The 16,278-nt window shown below is 46.3% G+C and overlaps 1 protein-coding gene across 3 annotated transcripts in view; it reads right to left on the bottom strand.

The window, feature by feature from the left end:
• Positions 1–5,456: 5,456 nt before the first annotated feature.
• Positions 5,457–16,278, bottom strand: part of dennd1a (DENN/MADD domain containing 1A) — a 132,508-nt gene continuing 121,686 nt past the window's right edge. For 2 of the 3 annotated variants that reach the window (XM_036526611.1, XM_036526614.1), the window contains 3 exons: positions 9,320–9,448; positions 7,553–7,814; positions 5,457–6,736 (listed from right to left, as the gene is read on the bottom strand). In XM_036526611.1, the coding sequence (XP_036382504.1) occupies positions 5,573–6,736; positions 7,553–7,814; positions 9,320–9,448 (1,555 nt within the window). In that variant the 3' untranslated portion in view covers positions 5,457–5,572. The remainder of the gene's footprint in view (positions 6,737–7,552; positions 7,815–9,319; positions 9,449–16,278) is intronic. The other variant, XM_036526613.1, reaches the window with a different exon arrangement.

Raw genomic sequence — 16,278 nt, forward strand, 5'->3', positions numbered from 1 at the left:
GACCCCAGTTTTCCATTAATGTGGAGGCTGCAGATCTGTAGGAATGCAGGTTATGTCTCTCTGCAGATCTTACCTAGAGCAGAGCTACACAGAGAGCACGCCGCTTTATGAGAAAACACCTCTTCATCTCATGTCCTTCTTAACTAACTACTGAAGATTATTTTTCTACTGTTTGTCTTAACTCAAGAAAATTAGTGAACGATACAGTATCTACCTTTTAGCTGTTTGTACCAGCTTGTCTATAATGTACACTGTGACTTTTTAAAGAGACTGACACTGGATATTCTATGACCCTTGGAACCCTTTCATGATTGCATACAGAGGTAAGTTGTACAGAAGTTGTTTTCCTAATAAGCAAAGCAGAAAAAAGTTACACTGTACATAAAGTATATACTCAGGCAACACTGTGTAGATGCATAACAGGGCTGTATTTTTATCTAAAAATGTATCATTCGAAGTATAACAGTAGACTGAAGAACAAATATACTGTAGACTGGATTCTGAAAACACTGTAAGAGGCGCATTATTTTTTTTGAATCAAGTATGATTGGTGGTCTATGCAAATTATGAACGAGGCAGATATATCAATCACTTAAGAATGTTTTTTTAAATAAATAAAATATTTGGGAATTTTCTCTTGAAATAATTTTGGAAACAGAAACTGTGAAATAATGTTTGGGATAGTATGCATTGCATGTGCCTTGCTGACACTTGCCTGAATGCTTGCGCAGAGACTACCAGTTACCAGTTTTGTCCTGTTTCAGATCAGATGGTTAGTGATTGCCCTGAAAACACTGCATAGGAAAGAGAGAGAGGTGAAATGACCTCACTCAATGAAACTGGCAGCTCTGCTGTGTAGCAGTGTGTAGCTATTAAGCTATGAAAAAAATGTAGGGGTGCCTGCTGGTACCCCGAAACACTGTATGGGGATAATGCTGCAAACACACAGGAGTACACTACAGTCGTCTCAAAACACAGAGGATTACAAAAGACAAATGACACACAAGTCGCTGTAAGCTACCTTTGACCTACACTTTTGTGCCTGACTATGAAATTCATGCCACACACTGACTGAATATCATTCATGTATCTCACTATAAACAAGGTAGTCGTATGGCGATTGTCTTTAAGATGCCAGATTTCAGAAAATGGATGACATGAGATAGGCACTTGTGTTTTGAAGCTGACTGTAATGTAAGGCGGCACATGGCAAATGCAGAACATTATTAACAGCTATTCTGTTATAGTGATCTTACCTGTGTAATCACCGGCCGTTATCTGCTCTGTCAAATCTCACTGTACATACTCATTTCAAGGGGCATAAACAAGGCAACACAAGGAACTTAATAAAATACAGATGTCAAGGAAAACTTGCTTTATTTTATGTACTCATAAATGTGTATTCGTTAACCTGACAGAGATGGGGGACGTCAAGGTTCAAGAAAGGTCACGGCATAATTTCCAATGGCATCTGGGCAGCATCACTGCTGGAAGAACAGTTTTTCTTCTGCAATAAATAATGTAACAGAGAAAATGCTGAGACCTGTACATTGCATCCAGCGCTGGGGGAAAAAAAACAAAGAAATACTGGGGAATGAGAGTGGTCCGTCAGTCCATTGCAGGGACAGAGGGAGTGAGAGAGAGAGAGAGAGAGAGTAAGAAGGAGGGATGAAACAGGGAGAGGAGGGGGAAAAGAGGGAGGGAGGAAGGAGAGAAAGCAAAAGAGAGTGGAAAAAGAGTTAGATAGTGGAAGGAGAGAGAACAAGAGAGAGGTAAAAGAGGGAGATGGGGGGAGGACAGAGAGGTAAGAAAAGGAAATGAGAGGGAAGGAGAGAGAGAGGAGACCTGACACACTTTTAGTAGTAAATAAACATAATACGCATCTTCAGGGACCTGTGAGAGTTGGTCCACAGAAATTAAAAGAGAAAAAAAAAAACAGCAAGGCCCACTGCAAACACGAAACAAGTAAAAACAAAATCACACATAAACCAGAGCATAAAAGTCCATAAAAATCCTGACAAATGATGATGCTAAAATCATGCCATTTAATACTGGTGCACTGAAAACCAAACACAAGAAAGCAAAAGAAAAAAAAAAAAAACATCAAAAATAACCTGAAAGTGCTTTACGTTACAAGAGAGGGCAAAAAATGTTCACAGTCTTATAGGATACATTCTGGAGAAAACACATTTGAAATGACAACTGATAAAGAAATAACAATAATTATGTCATCAACATATGACACTGAAAGACATATTTTTGGCGTGATATGATTCCCTAGGCGTTGTCTGTTATGGTAAGGCAACTTTTAGATATGACAGCATGGTCACTATTTTGTAGCATCCCTCTATCATTCAATACTTCACAGGCAGAGCATGTCTGAGAGTTTGTGATAACGTCCCACAACAACTCAGATCACAATAATGACACACAAATGAAACCCCTATGAACTGGCTCTTCCAGTATGGAGTCAACTCAGGTCTAACACTCAAACGAATCAACTCATCCAGTGTGCAGTAAACTCAGATCAAAAGATTCAAATCAAGTGACTCATCCAGCATGACAATAAACTCCAGTCTGATGCTAAAATGAATCAATGTATTGAGTGGATTCAATCCACATTTGTCCTTTCACTCACAGCTTCACGCATGAGTTACTTTTTTATTCACAAAACCTAGTTTGGCTAGCTCAGCCATCACAAAGGTTAACAGAAAAAAATTGTATTGAAAGAAAATAACACTTAATCTCAGTTCTAATGCTAGAATGAATGGAGAGAAAATCAGGTGACCAGCATCTCCCACTTTCAGCCACTCATCTGTCTCACAGGTGGTCTGGACAATTTATCCTTATACATGAATATCAATACGAAATGACTGCAAATCAGTGTTAAATAGTACAAGAGCCCAAAATCTGTGGGAGACATCAAGGAAGATGGCAAAGCCCTTCCCTTCACACCAACATCAGATTCCTTCCTCAGTTTCCTACCACCCGCTGGATCGGACTTAAAACTGCTATCTTAGTGTTTGATTTTTTCTTTTGCAATGAAGAGTGAGTGATGTCACCATGTGTTCTGATGTCACTTCCCATGCACCCGGCCCTACTCCGGAACACCAGCACCTGCTGACCTCACCCTGGGAACCCACAGCGGAAAAACTGAAACACTTCCAAGAGTTCTGGAGGAACACTTTAGATTATGCATGTAACATATATATTTATTCTAAAACAAATAAATGATGGTTTTGAGGATCCATTTTTCAAATAAAACTGCTGCTCCGAACATGATTAATTGACCTTTCAAGGACCATGTCAATGGGAACCAGCGACCAAGTTAAGGCTGTTTTGTTTTTTTATCTTGTCCTTGACTGAAATTTTCCTTTTTTTGAGATGCACACATACAACAGCTGAGTGGGAGAGGCCTGAGAAATGAAGGACAGAGGGAATATGCTTTTAATGCCACAAAGTATTGTAACAAAAACGGAAAACTCTGCGTGTTGATTGTTCAGTAAGCGTTCCAGCCATGACACTATCCATGATATCACCTATCGGACCATAACGCTTTATTCACCTACACCATTTGAGTGTACAGTACATCGCAGGCTCAGATTTAATGTCAGAAAGGAGATTACCATGACAAAGATATTAGAGGGATATCCACAAAACAGTAACTCGAACTGCCCCGATGGCCATTTTGCGGTACTGCACTTCCACATTTCATTATCCTTGTAATTTATTGCATTAATATATGAATCTGCCCATAAGTACAGCCACGGACATTTCCTACGGCAAGCGATAAAGGACATATTCCAGCGTTCGTCCCTCTACGTCGAATATAGTGCATAGGGTAGTAATGAGAAGGGGTTAAAATTTCAAAGAATGATGAAGGGTCCCATCAAAGGTTCTCATTCACCCAGGGGTCGTACGTTCTGTGAGAAAACGCCAACGTACCAAGGGTTTAAAAATCCGCTTCGTAAGGGCCATAGTCTTTGTGTGTGCTTTAGACCATGGTACTGAGCACTGAGTTTCGGACTGAACGTTCGTTTTGGAATACTTAAGCTCTGATTAGATACACATGCATATGTGTATCAGTACAGCACATACACACACACATACAGTACATATGAGAGTGTATGTGTGTGTGTGTGTGTGTGTGTGTGTGTGTGTGTGTGTGTGTAAGTGTGTGTGTGTGTGTGAACTGTCAGTTAAAATAGTTCCATTTTCCAGAAACTGGCCCTTTGACCTAGGTGCCCTTAAATTACTGTATACACATACTGTACAATCTTATAATGACAGAGGCTAGGGGAATTCACTTTAGCAGCACACAGAACATGAATAAGAGTCTCCGCGCCTGCCTCTCAGTAGCCAATGATTGTCCAAAGACACAAGTAAACATGAAATGAGGCAACACAATAAAAATAATAATAAAAAAAATAATAATAGCAATAAAAAACAGCAAAGATCTGGTGTCACGTTCTACTCTATAAGGCCAGACTGATGAGGACACTGTGGAGGGAGTTGGTGCTTTAAATATCAAACAAATTATCTTACCAACATGAGTCGCACAATAAACACAAGAGTTTGCACTTTCCTTTTGGTATTACAATGAGCACTCTGTACAGTAACAAAGCATGACGCAGCCAGCGTTTGTGTCTCTGACACACGTCCTAAAAACAAAGCGCCGAATTATGAGTCCGCGTAGACGCTGGAGAAGACAGCGGTGCGATTTGCATAACGACACGCGATACGGGTGACACCGGTGCAGCCCCTCACCTGGCACACGCACCTGAAAGGTCACTTGCTTTAATTCCACGTGTTTGGTCAAATGGTTCGCCTGATGCAGGTAGTGAAAGGACTGCTTTCTTAGTTCAGTTCAGTCGAGGACACACACACACAAAAAAAAAAAAAAACACAAAACAAAAAAAAAACAAAAAAAAACAAAAGGTATGCGTGTTTGTTCTTTTTTTAAGTCTGTCACAGGAGAGCAAGGGCCCCCGTAGTTCAGTAATTCTAAGGGAATTCTAACGAGGGCGATGTGTTTGTAAGCAAAGCCATAGATCTGTATGCTGTAAAAAGCAGAAAAACTGACACGCGTAACACACACAGGAAGGCAGTAGACTAGCTGTTCTACGAAGGAGCTTTGTAGTGAAGCGACTGTGCTCTACTCAGAGGTACCGAAGCAATGCGAACCCCGAATCTCCCCCCCCCCCCCCCCCCCAAAGCTGACCTATCCCCCCCCCGAAGCCTCGGACCGCATCTAGGGCAATGCACCACTGACTCCAGCGCAAGCGAAAGTGAGGAAAGGGCGGCAGATGAGCCGGTCCGCAGAATGCTATGAACACGAGCCGGCGGGGCCGAGGAGCACACAGGAGCACTGAAGCGGGAAAGGTCAGCTCCGGACTCCCTGCGTGAAGGAAGGATATAAAAGTGTCTCTTACAACCACAGAAAGGGTGGTGGGGGGGGGACGTGCAACCGCCTAGCCCGTTTGGAGGGGGGGGGGACGGAAACCCGGGCGTCGCTCTCGGTTTCCTGCCTCATTCGGTAGTAGCGTCCGACCCCCTGCGCGCACCCGTGTCCCTAATCGAACGTCTCCCACTGCCTCCGCAGGTCCTCCACCCTCCTCTTGGGGGCAGCGGCGGGTTTCGTCACGGGCAGCAGGTCGCCGAACGGGTCCTGAGGCTCCGGGGGCGCCCTGTCCCGGGCGGCCTCCCCGCCGTGGGGGGGCTTTGGCAAGGCCGGCGGGGTCTCCTGGGTGCAGGGGACGGGCGGACAGTCGAGGAGGCTGGGAGGGGTGCCGCTGCTGCTGCTGGAGGGGGCAGCAGCGGAGGGGGGGAAGGGGGGTCTGATTTGGATGGGGCTTTGCTGTAAAAAGCCTGGCCCTAAGGGGGAGGGCTGGCGGTAGACCGCAGGGAGGGGGGCGGGGGCGTAGGGCGAGGTCTGGAAGTAGCCGCCGGGGGGTAAGTAGGCCGTGCTGAAGGGGTTGCCGCCGGGAGCGGCGTAGTGTCTATGGGGTGGGCCCGCGGGGGCGTAGTGCAGAGTCTGTGCGAAGGGGTTGAGGGACATGTGGGGGAAGGGCGGCAGAGCTTGGGGGTAGACGTGCTGCGGGGGGAATGGGTGTGTGGGTGTGCCGGCGTCCTCCCTGATGGAGGTGAGGAGGGTGGGACCGGAGGAGGGGACGCCCCCTGCTGGCAGGGCGTGGGATTGCGCGTTGCTCTCGGAGCTCGCAGCGCTGTTGAGGGGGTCCAGCAGGCTGAGCAGGTCCAGGCTCTCACTGCCGACCTTGGCCGGCTTCAGGACGTCCGGGCTGGAGTGCTGGGAGGAGAGGGGCGACATGTTGAGGGCCTGGCGGAACTCCTGCGCCCCCGATGTGACTCCGGAGTCCGGCTGGGACCCTGGGTCGGCAGTGGGGGCGTGTTTGGGGGCCCGGGGGAGCTGCACGGGGGGGCCCAGCACCTTGCCCAGCTCGGGCGTCTTGCGTCCCTGGGGCCTGGGGATGGTGATGCTGCTCTGGCCGGTCCCGGCGGCGTCCACCCGGTCCTGGCTCGCTCCGAGGTGCTCCGCTCCAGACGACAGGGGCTCCGGGGGTTCGGGAGGGGGGACGGACATGGGCCGGTCCCAGCTCTGGGTGGATATGCAGGGCAGCGCCATGTCGTCCTGGCCCAGGCTCCACAGCTTGTTGTAGGGGTTGGAGTGCTTGAGGCTGGGCAGTGTGCGGGTGCGCTCGGCGCTCAGATCCATGCGCTAAGAGACACAAGCACACGTCAGCTGTGGGACGCTCCCGGCGTGAATCCACGCGCTCACCACATCATTACATCGCCTTACTTTGCATTACATCCATGTACTGACACACATATCCACAGCAACTTCCAGCTCATGAGAACAGAAGTGTATCCATCCAAGTTAAATGAGACAGACCAGGTTAACAAACCTAACAAACAGACCAGCAAGCGCATCCACAACACCATTCAAGCATCACCACAAGTTAACTTGTAATAACTGGAAACTAGACAGACTAGAAAACTATGCATCGTTAAATGTATACACTACCACATATCACAATGTCAGTGAATCACAGTGTCCGTAACTCATGGCAATAATCCAATTAAATATGCAGCAAGTAATTTACATTTACATTTATTTATTTAGCAGACGCTTTTATCCAAAGCGACTTACAAAAGTAATACTAGTAATACAGTTAGCAGGTCCAAAGAGATTGGGGATTGAAGCTGACTGAATCATCTTATCAGCTTTTCTACATCATGTTGCCCAGAAACATACTTTTTAAAGCGCTCTTCCATCTGAAAAAGGCAACAGCCAATGATTCAGTGCAGTGACAGGGACTCTGCTCCGTAGGAGGTGCAGCCTTACAAAATGAGACAAACTGCTCCGGGCTAACTGTGATAATTAAAAATCCCATGGAACTCACAGTATATTAGCAATGTCCCAGAGCAACCAAATTCCCAGACCAGACCCCTCGGTCAGTCCTCCTCACTGCAACTGACCCCCCCCAAACACGTTTAGTAAAGTGAAGGGAAAGCTGAAGGGCCCCTGCCTGACCTGGTAGCTGAACTTGGCCGACTCTTCCTCGGGGTCTTTGGGAGTGCGGAGGTCCTCCAGGCTTTTGGCCAGGGTGAGGGTCTGGCTCTCTGACTCCCCCTCCAGGTTGAAGATGTCATCCAGCAGGCTGATCTCTGTGATCTTGTCTCCGACCGGGCTGGGCGGGGCTGTGTGACCCTGGAGCCGCTCACCCACCTGCCCCACCTGCCCCTCCTCCCCTTCCGCAAAGTCTGCCTCCTTCAGGGTCCTGTAAGGCTGTGGCCTGGTGTACACACACACACACACACACACACACACACACACACGCAGAAATGCAGTACAATCAGTCTATGTCACACAAATAAACATAGCATATATTCAATGCATGCAACAAACACAAGCATACAGACACATGTACACCATGCACTAAGAAAGCAATAAACACACACACACACACACACACACACCCCTTACAGCTGGCATGTGTAACACACTGAACACATGGACCATTTTTGATGCAGCTGTATTGCTTTTAAATCCGCCAACTTTCACTGATCATTTGTGTTAACATATCATCCACACCTGATGTGTAGGCGTGTCCTGATGTGCACCTTCCTTTTTAATATCTAATTTCAAAAATACCAACTTAGCAAATAACACTTCTGGTTATTAAAGTCCTTTTCTTCCCAGGGCATTTTTCACACACAACATAGCTGGCTTATATTAACAGTTATTTAGACACTACACATCTCTTATAATTAACTGTATGAACTCATAATTTTAAACTGGGGCACAAGAAAGGAGATAATACATGTATATTTATTATTACATATTCTTTGTGCCTTGGTAAATTATACAAAACCTGTGTGCATTTTGATCCTGTCAGAAGTATCATAAAAAGTGAAGTTTAACAATATTTACACAGCAGAGTAGAATTTCTGCTGTTTGTAAAGACAAGTGACTAAAATCACACCACTTCTCAGCTGGCAGGTATCTGGCTAATCTAAAAACAGCGATAAAAATAAAACATTCAAATCTGTAAACTCTTGCAAATGTTACAACCTGGAATAAACGACACATTCAAGTACATTTGGTCATCTGTGCCAACCTCTGCAAAAACTCTGACATCTGCATTACGCACAACACAACTGTGCATAATGAAACAAATGTTGAACATAAATTTTGTTTTCTGGCACAAAAATTAAACATTCATAGATCTGTATGGCTTTACGCCTTGACTGCCACGCCACACCAGAATGCCAAACAAGGTGGCAGGAACCTCAGGCACCTTGACAGTAATAGTAATATTTTAATCAAAGAATGCGCAAGCTGTGACTTTCTATGGTGGCTCACTAAGGACATAAATTATTAATAATTTTATAAGAAATGGTTATCTCAAGATGAAAATATGCATACCTCGGGATTTTGATTTTTACCAAGAGTTACCTTTCATCCAAAGGAATGAATACCAGAATATGTCAAAATCCAAAGTCATGCATCTCATGATAACCATTTACCTAAATCCTGAGGCAAATCTTTCATGAACACTAGGACAAAGAATACCCCAAAGGATTCATGTAGAATGCCATCCGAAAGTTTCACCCAGTCTGCAACAAGCCGAAAAACACGGGCCCCTGTGGCCTGGGCAGGTACGGCCGGAGTCCTGAGACAGACAGCACTGACACAGGCAGCTCCATAAATGGACGGGGGAGGAGCCAGAGTGGACAATGACATCACATGCTGAGAAGCACAGGCAGAGCAGCAGGGACGGAATCGTAAAGGAGAGACCATTCAAAGGGAGCGGAGAACAGGAAGTGCTCAGAGAAGCCAGACACAGAGTCCTCCTCATGCTGGAACTCGTCTCCCGAAGAGTCCTCGGACAGGAAGACAGTGTAGTGTCGAGTGGGCCGGACAAAGCTGGAGGGGGAGAGAGGGAGGTAGGGGGGGGTGAGAGAGAGACAGAGAGAGACAGCCCAAATCAAACTCAGAGAGAGAGAGAGAGAGAGAGAGGTACAGCCAAAATCAAACACAGGAACTCAGATGGCAGTGTGAAAGAGGTCAAAACAGAGCCGCACTTCACTGCAATTCAAGTAGTACAGGCAAGTAAATCGATCCACAATTTACTGTGTTACAGAGCATGGGAATCTGTACAACGTCCATAGAGAGGACCAGAGTTTGCTGTACTGGAATCACAATTTACAGTGGCCAACAAAAAGCCTGAAGTACAGTGAGTCACACACACCAACATTACACTGTAATTTTTTTGTGTGTAAATGACCTTATTTTACGGTATTTACTCTGGCTATGCAGCCTTTTTTTCTCAGTGTTTATCTTAAATTATCAGTTGTAGTTACTTTACCGTTATGATACTGTCTTATGATTTTCCTGCTGTTCGTAATGCCAGTAAAGCAAATTGTTAATTGAGAAAAATTGAAACTGAAGAGATTGGAGAAAGTGAGAGTGAGATCAGGGACATACAGGTACATGCCTTTTCTTTCATGCATCAGAGTGTGGACCGAAACCATGAAACCCCCCCCCCCCGGCATTCCTCTCTCAGCACCCAGAGAGCTCTGTTGTGCATAAAGCCACAGAAATCCCTGCACTGGGCCCATACCGTATATTAACACATAAATGGAAAGCCGTGGAACCACTGATCTTTTTGCCAGTCTGGATTTTGCTCCTCACACTCAAAAGAAACTACTCTTCTCTCTGTAAGAGAGTCCCCTCTCTCTGCTTGAGCGGACTCTCTTACCTCTGTTCCCACTGGTCCTCATCTCTCTTTGATGAGAGCTGCTTTGGACGCTGTGAGGATGGAGGGAGTGAAGCTCAATGAAAGGGTGGAGCCATCATATACCATCAATGACTCACCGATCTGACCCAATCACGATTTAGTTTTGCAATGGAGAGCAACATTTTTTGACTGCTTCATACAAGTCAGCAAAAGTGAGAGTACACAGCAGCTGCACCAATCACAGGGCCCATGAAGCTGTGTGCTGAAAGCCATTGTTCCTGATACATTTTGCTGCATGTAGGTTCACACTGATAAGCTTTGTACATGTGAAATACAGCTCGTTTGATGTCAGGATGAGGATGGCTGCTCTGAGAAGTGAGTACTGCTTATATGTGGTTGTTCTCTTGCATTGCTGATGTTTCTCTTGAAGACTCTCTCTCTGGCCTGTAACCTCTCCCATGTGGAGTGCCCTAAGGCTCTGTTCTTGGACCCCTTTCATGTTCTCAGCACAGTCATTTTCTGGTTCCTCTGACAGCTTTTCCTAGTTGCTCCTATAATTTCTATTTAGATGCTTCAGCGATTTCTCCGTTTTTGTGATTCCCAGTTCCTTCTCCTCCTCAATGCCTTCCCGCCAAATTAGCCTTCTCCAAATCTGAACTCTTTCTGTACCCGTTTCAGCTTCTTCAGCTCCTCCCTTTGACTGCTCAATCTCACCGCAGTCAGATCCTATTTCAAGTTCATTTTATCGTTGTAAATTGCGGTCACATGCATGGCAAATTGTGGTGGATACAGACATACAGTAAGTCACTAAAATAAAAATAAAATAACAATGATAAAAATAAAAGATAATAATGATAAAAAAAATGCAATCCATTCACTTTTGGCATATTGGCATATGTTAGCAAGGCTATTGGTGGTATCCAGAGACAAAACGCAGAGCCCAACACCTGGGGGGGAGGGCAGTCAGATATCCTGCGTTCAGACACAACCAACTGACCCCAGACCCTCTGTGAGGGTAATCAGCTTTTGTCCCATGAATTTGGAGACATTTAACCAAGCGTAATCCTCTGAGAGGTAATCACTTAAACAGCTTAACATATTCATCATTGTTTTGGCATCAGAGCAGTCAGCTAAAAAATAACGACAACACTGCATTACAGAACTGGCACCCCCATGTTCTGTATCTCCACACCAAGAAGCACACAGCTTACATAAAGCGTCAGACTAAGTCAAGAACACAGAGTTAACTTTAGATGTGAGCACCCAGCTAAACAATAATTGTAGCTGGGCTGGGAGGTAGATTTCCTCCTTCTTGAGCACAAAAGCTTGTCTAATCCTTTTACATCTCTCTCCACTCCCTGGCCCCTTTGAAGGTCTAATACCAAATTCCTTTGTCTCTTTGTGGGTTTCCACCCCTGTGCGCTGGACACAGATTTTTTTTTTCTCTAATGAATGTGATTTGCACTGAAGCGAGGTGTCCAGCCAGCGCCCCCGTCCCACACAGTGGGGGCTGAGGCAGCAGGAATGCTGGACTCAAACGCTGGCTGAGACATCCTGCCCTCACACACACACACACACACACATACACACTCACACACACACATACACACTCACATGTGCGCGCGCACACACACACACACATACATGAGCACACTCAAACACACAGACAAACACATACATCTGCCGATGCACAAACATACACAAACACCCACACACGCAAGTGCAAACACACACACAGACATGCAAACACACACAGACACACACACACACACACACACGCGAATATACATGAGCACACTCAAACACACAAACACATACATCTGCCGATGCACAAACATACACAAACACCCACACACGCAAGTGCAAACACACACAGACACACACACATGAAAACACACTCATGCAGCAACATACACCCGTGTGCAAACAGACACACATACACATGCGTAAACACATGCACACATATACACACACGCAAACACACACAGACACAAAGACACTCATGTACACAAAACAGACATTCACTCTCTTACACCCACACACACTTAAACATACACACATACACATGGAGTAGCAAACCTTCAGCTCTAACCATCCATTCAGACTGAAATAACTAAACTGACACACAGAGAGGCTGTCCATGTATATATAAATCTGCACTCTTTTGCATATACTGAGACTAAACAGCAGAATTAAACTTACTAGAAGTTTAGAAGGTACTGTGTGAAACTGTATCACACAGTACCAAGGTCATAATCATAAATGTGATTATGACTTAACACCTTGTAAATCTAAAAATGATGATTTAAAAATGATTGGACTTAAAAACTTTAAAAATGTCATAGATGACAGGGGGCCCCTGTGACAGGTTTGAGTATATTTCAGCGTTGAGGGACAGCTTGGAGAGTGAACGTTACCTGAGAGAGGGAGGGAAGGGGGGGGGGGGTAAGGGGGTGGTACAGGGGGAATCGGGAGAGAGAGAGATCATGAGAGACAAAGAGAGCCCTGGTTGGGTACGGAGGATGGTATAACCAGCCCCCCCCCCCCCCCCCCCCCATGGCTGCCGCTCAGCGCCCACCACACCGCCATGTGACAGACCTGACAGCCGAGGCTGTTCCCGGGTAAGTATCATGTCAGGGAGACGGGGCAGCACGGCGCAGTGAGGCGGGGCTGAGCTCCGCAGGCGCGTCGTGCATGTGTGTGTGTGGGGGGGGGGGGGGGCACCACCGCGTTCTTTAATGAGGAGGGGGGGAGGGGATCTGCGTCTCCCGCTCCCTCTTTACAGTGTCAGAAACCCTCCGACAGATCAGCGGCGCGTCAGGGCCCCCGCCTGCCCGTGAAATGTTGACAAATTCGGATATTTCACTTTTAATTGACACTGAGGGCTGGCGACGCCCCCGCCCGCGCGCAGTCTGAGGGTGTAGCGCCGCCGCAAGAGGCATCCGCGCAGAGTAAGACGTTGGAGAAATAAGCCGGTGGGGGTGTTTTAATATTTACGCTGCCTGTCATTCCCCGAGGGGTGTTATCCGCGTCTTCCCCGGGCTGGGGGGGGGGATAAGAAAAGGCGCGTCATGATTAGGGGAGGGCTCCCGAGCCGCCGTCAGCTCAGACAGGTGTGGGGGAGAGGGGTGCCGCTCGCTGGTGCGTTCCTCGCGTTTGATTGACAGGCTTAACGGCCGTTCAGTGAGCGCTGCTCTCGTTTGGAGCGTCGGTCTAATCAGGTGAGGCACGAAGCCCTCGTCCCGTCCGCGCGTGCCAGTTACGAGGGCGATGACGGCCTCCCGAACAGTGACAGTTCCTAAAATGTCCACTTCCACAGTGACGCAGCAAAGACGGCAAATATTACATCTATATTTGCAGGGGCGTGTTGCCTTCTGTGAAACTAATGATATGATACAGGGAATGTGGATTCGATGCATGGTCTAATGCATGAGCAGCATTAACTCACGTGTGTGAAGGTGATACAGAGCTCAGGGGCTTCATCTGGCGTTGGTTGTTAATTGCGGCCTGTTGTGTAACTCACCTCCTTGCATTACCGCACTCTAAATGGCAGTATCCACAATGACCACAAGAGGGCAGTATAGATCTTCAGTACTTACCCCACCGAGCCGCGGAGGCCCGACCAAGATGAGCATGCGCAAGCCGAATCCGCGCATCGCTGATCAGACGGCGGTTTAGCGGGAACTGCGCCCATGCCACCAAATAACATCATTTCGTGTTGACTTTGTGGGTTCAGACCAGATTCTACAGTTAACGTCACCGCCAGTGTGACGGTTCACAGCAATAAGACAACTTGGTGACAATAAACAACCAATCAGGCAAATCAGACCACAAGGCGATCACTACAGTCTTATCAGCCAGGAGAGTCTCAGGCCAGGCTACGCGAGGGTCTGGAGTCACTTTCTTCACCATCTTATAAAACAGGGAGTTGCAGCCTACTCATCCTGTTCAACAGCCACCTGTGTTCGGCTCATCCCTCGCTCCGCGGAGAAAAACAGTCCTTGCTCATTTCTTCGCCTGCCTCCCCTGTCTACGGGGGGATGTCTTCAGCTTAATTTGAATACATATAGACGATACAATTTGCCCCTTTGAGTCTAATAGTTTGGGGTCAACCTAGCGCATAATTATATACCCAGTTATTAGGCTGCTTCTTGGATGCTAAATTGGCTCAGCAGGTGTGAATGTTGCAGCGGAGAAATGACTCAATTGCAAATTGTCTGAGCCGCGCTAACCCCCCGTACCCTTTCACATCAGGATCTCTTTCAAACTGAAAGCAAGAGAAAAGGAAGAAGAGTTGGGGGGGGGGGACAGAGGCAGAGAGGTCTATTTGTCCCCCTGTCTAAAACAAACACATCACGAATTTGCAGAAGTAGTGTTTCAAATGGAATCATTTAACTCGAGAGATTTAAAAACTAAAGTTTAGAATAAAAAAAAAAAGTTAAGATTCAGGGTTCCCTAAAATGTACATCTTTATACGTTTAATGAATGTATTTTCAATTACTAGTGTCAGGGTGAGATTATTTCAATAGAATGATATTCTGCACCCTGTGGTACTGCGCGTCTCGCCAGGAGGACGAGAGCTAATTACAGCCCGTAATTACACCTGGAGGAGCTGTTCCCTCCGGCCCAGGGCACGCTCACCCCATCTCCTGCAGCAGAAACACCTCCCGAATCAGAATCAGAACTGGAGGGAGGTTGCCTCACTCACCATCCAACACCCAGTTCTAAACAGGGGGTTGAGGGTGGTGGGGGTCACTGACCAGTGACCACTCATCAGCTTGAAAGAGCAGAGTGCTTAAAACTCATCTTTCAAACTGTCAGGTCTCTCCTGAAGCTGCTCTTGAGTGTTTCTGTGCGATGGACACGTGCTGACTTACGTAAGGACCGCCCACCAGCGGTTCCTCTTGTGTTTGATTGTGTTCAGCTAACGTGGAGGCATAACCTTTGTTATGTGTGATAAGAGGAAATTCAGCGACACTTGGAAGAAAAAAAAGGAGGAAAAGAAGTGATGCTGTTCATAAACACCAACGCGTTTCCGGTGGTCTCTAACAAACTGCTACCCTCCTGCAGCTCGTATGATCATTTTAATTCAAATAAAAACACTGGTATGTATCTGATTAATTGCCTGTGTCAGCCTGACGACAGAATCAAATCTGACTAATGTAAATTAGCCCATTTGTCTACATTTTAAACTTTTTAATGCGAAGAACACCAAAATTACTACTACAAGAGCAAAGATCATAGACCATAACCACAGTAAAAGGAATCAGCTGTAAATGGGTGATACTTTAAAATGACACACTTGCTTATAACATTGATTACCAGGATCAGAGGACTTAGCAGTTTAAAGGTGAGATGTTTAAGCCTCTTCTGTTTCAAGCTCTTAAGGCTGGACCGAAATAAGCAAATAACCACTCAGCCAAGCTCAGAGCCACATTTCCTATACAGATAAAACTGAAATTCATCAGACTTCTTCTGACATCAGAATCAAATTCATAAGACTCCATGAGACCTCCTGCTCAAAAAAGGCAAACGCTCAGGAAGTGTTCAGGGTATGTTTTCTACTAAAACATGAAACGATAACCTATGGAACTGTGTGTGCTATAATGACTGACTACTGGTTATAACTCTAATGGCTGATTATTAGCTGGGTTTGATTCGGACCCAGTCAAAGAGAAATTCATACTACCTTACCATAGTACAGGCAGCTTGTGTGGAGCAGAGTATACAATACAAACCATATTCTTGCTACAGAAGAACCCTTCAGCTGTATGCTGCATCCTCCTCGCAAAGTACAGCAAACATTACACACTGAAAGTAGACGTCCAGCTTTCTCAGAGACCGAGGGGGGGGGGGGGGGGGGGGGTCTTTCTGGTGTGAAATTAAACAGCGATGTGACTGGATTTTTTGTTTATTGCTTAGCAATTACAGCTGGAATAATAAGCTTATCTGTAAGCACTGATGCAGCAGAGTGTACGATCTGTGTGGGAGTAAAACTGAAGGCCGAAGCGGAATA

Source organism: Megalops cyprinoides, chromosome 4 (assembly GCF_013368585.1).
Source record: "Megalops cyprinoides isolate fMegCyp1 chromosome 4, fMegCyp1.pri, whole genome shotgun sequence".
In the NCBI taxonomy this organism is placed as follows: domain Eukaryota; kingdom Metazoa; phylum Chordata; class Actinopteri; order Elopiformes; family Megalopidae; genus Megalops; species Megalops cyprinoides.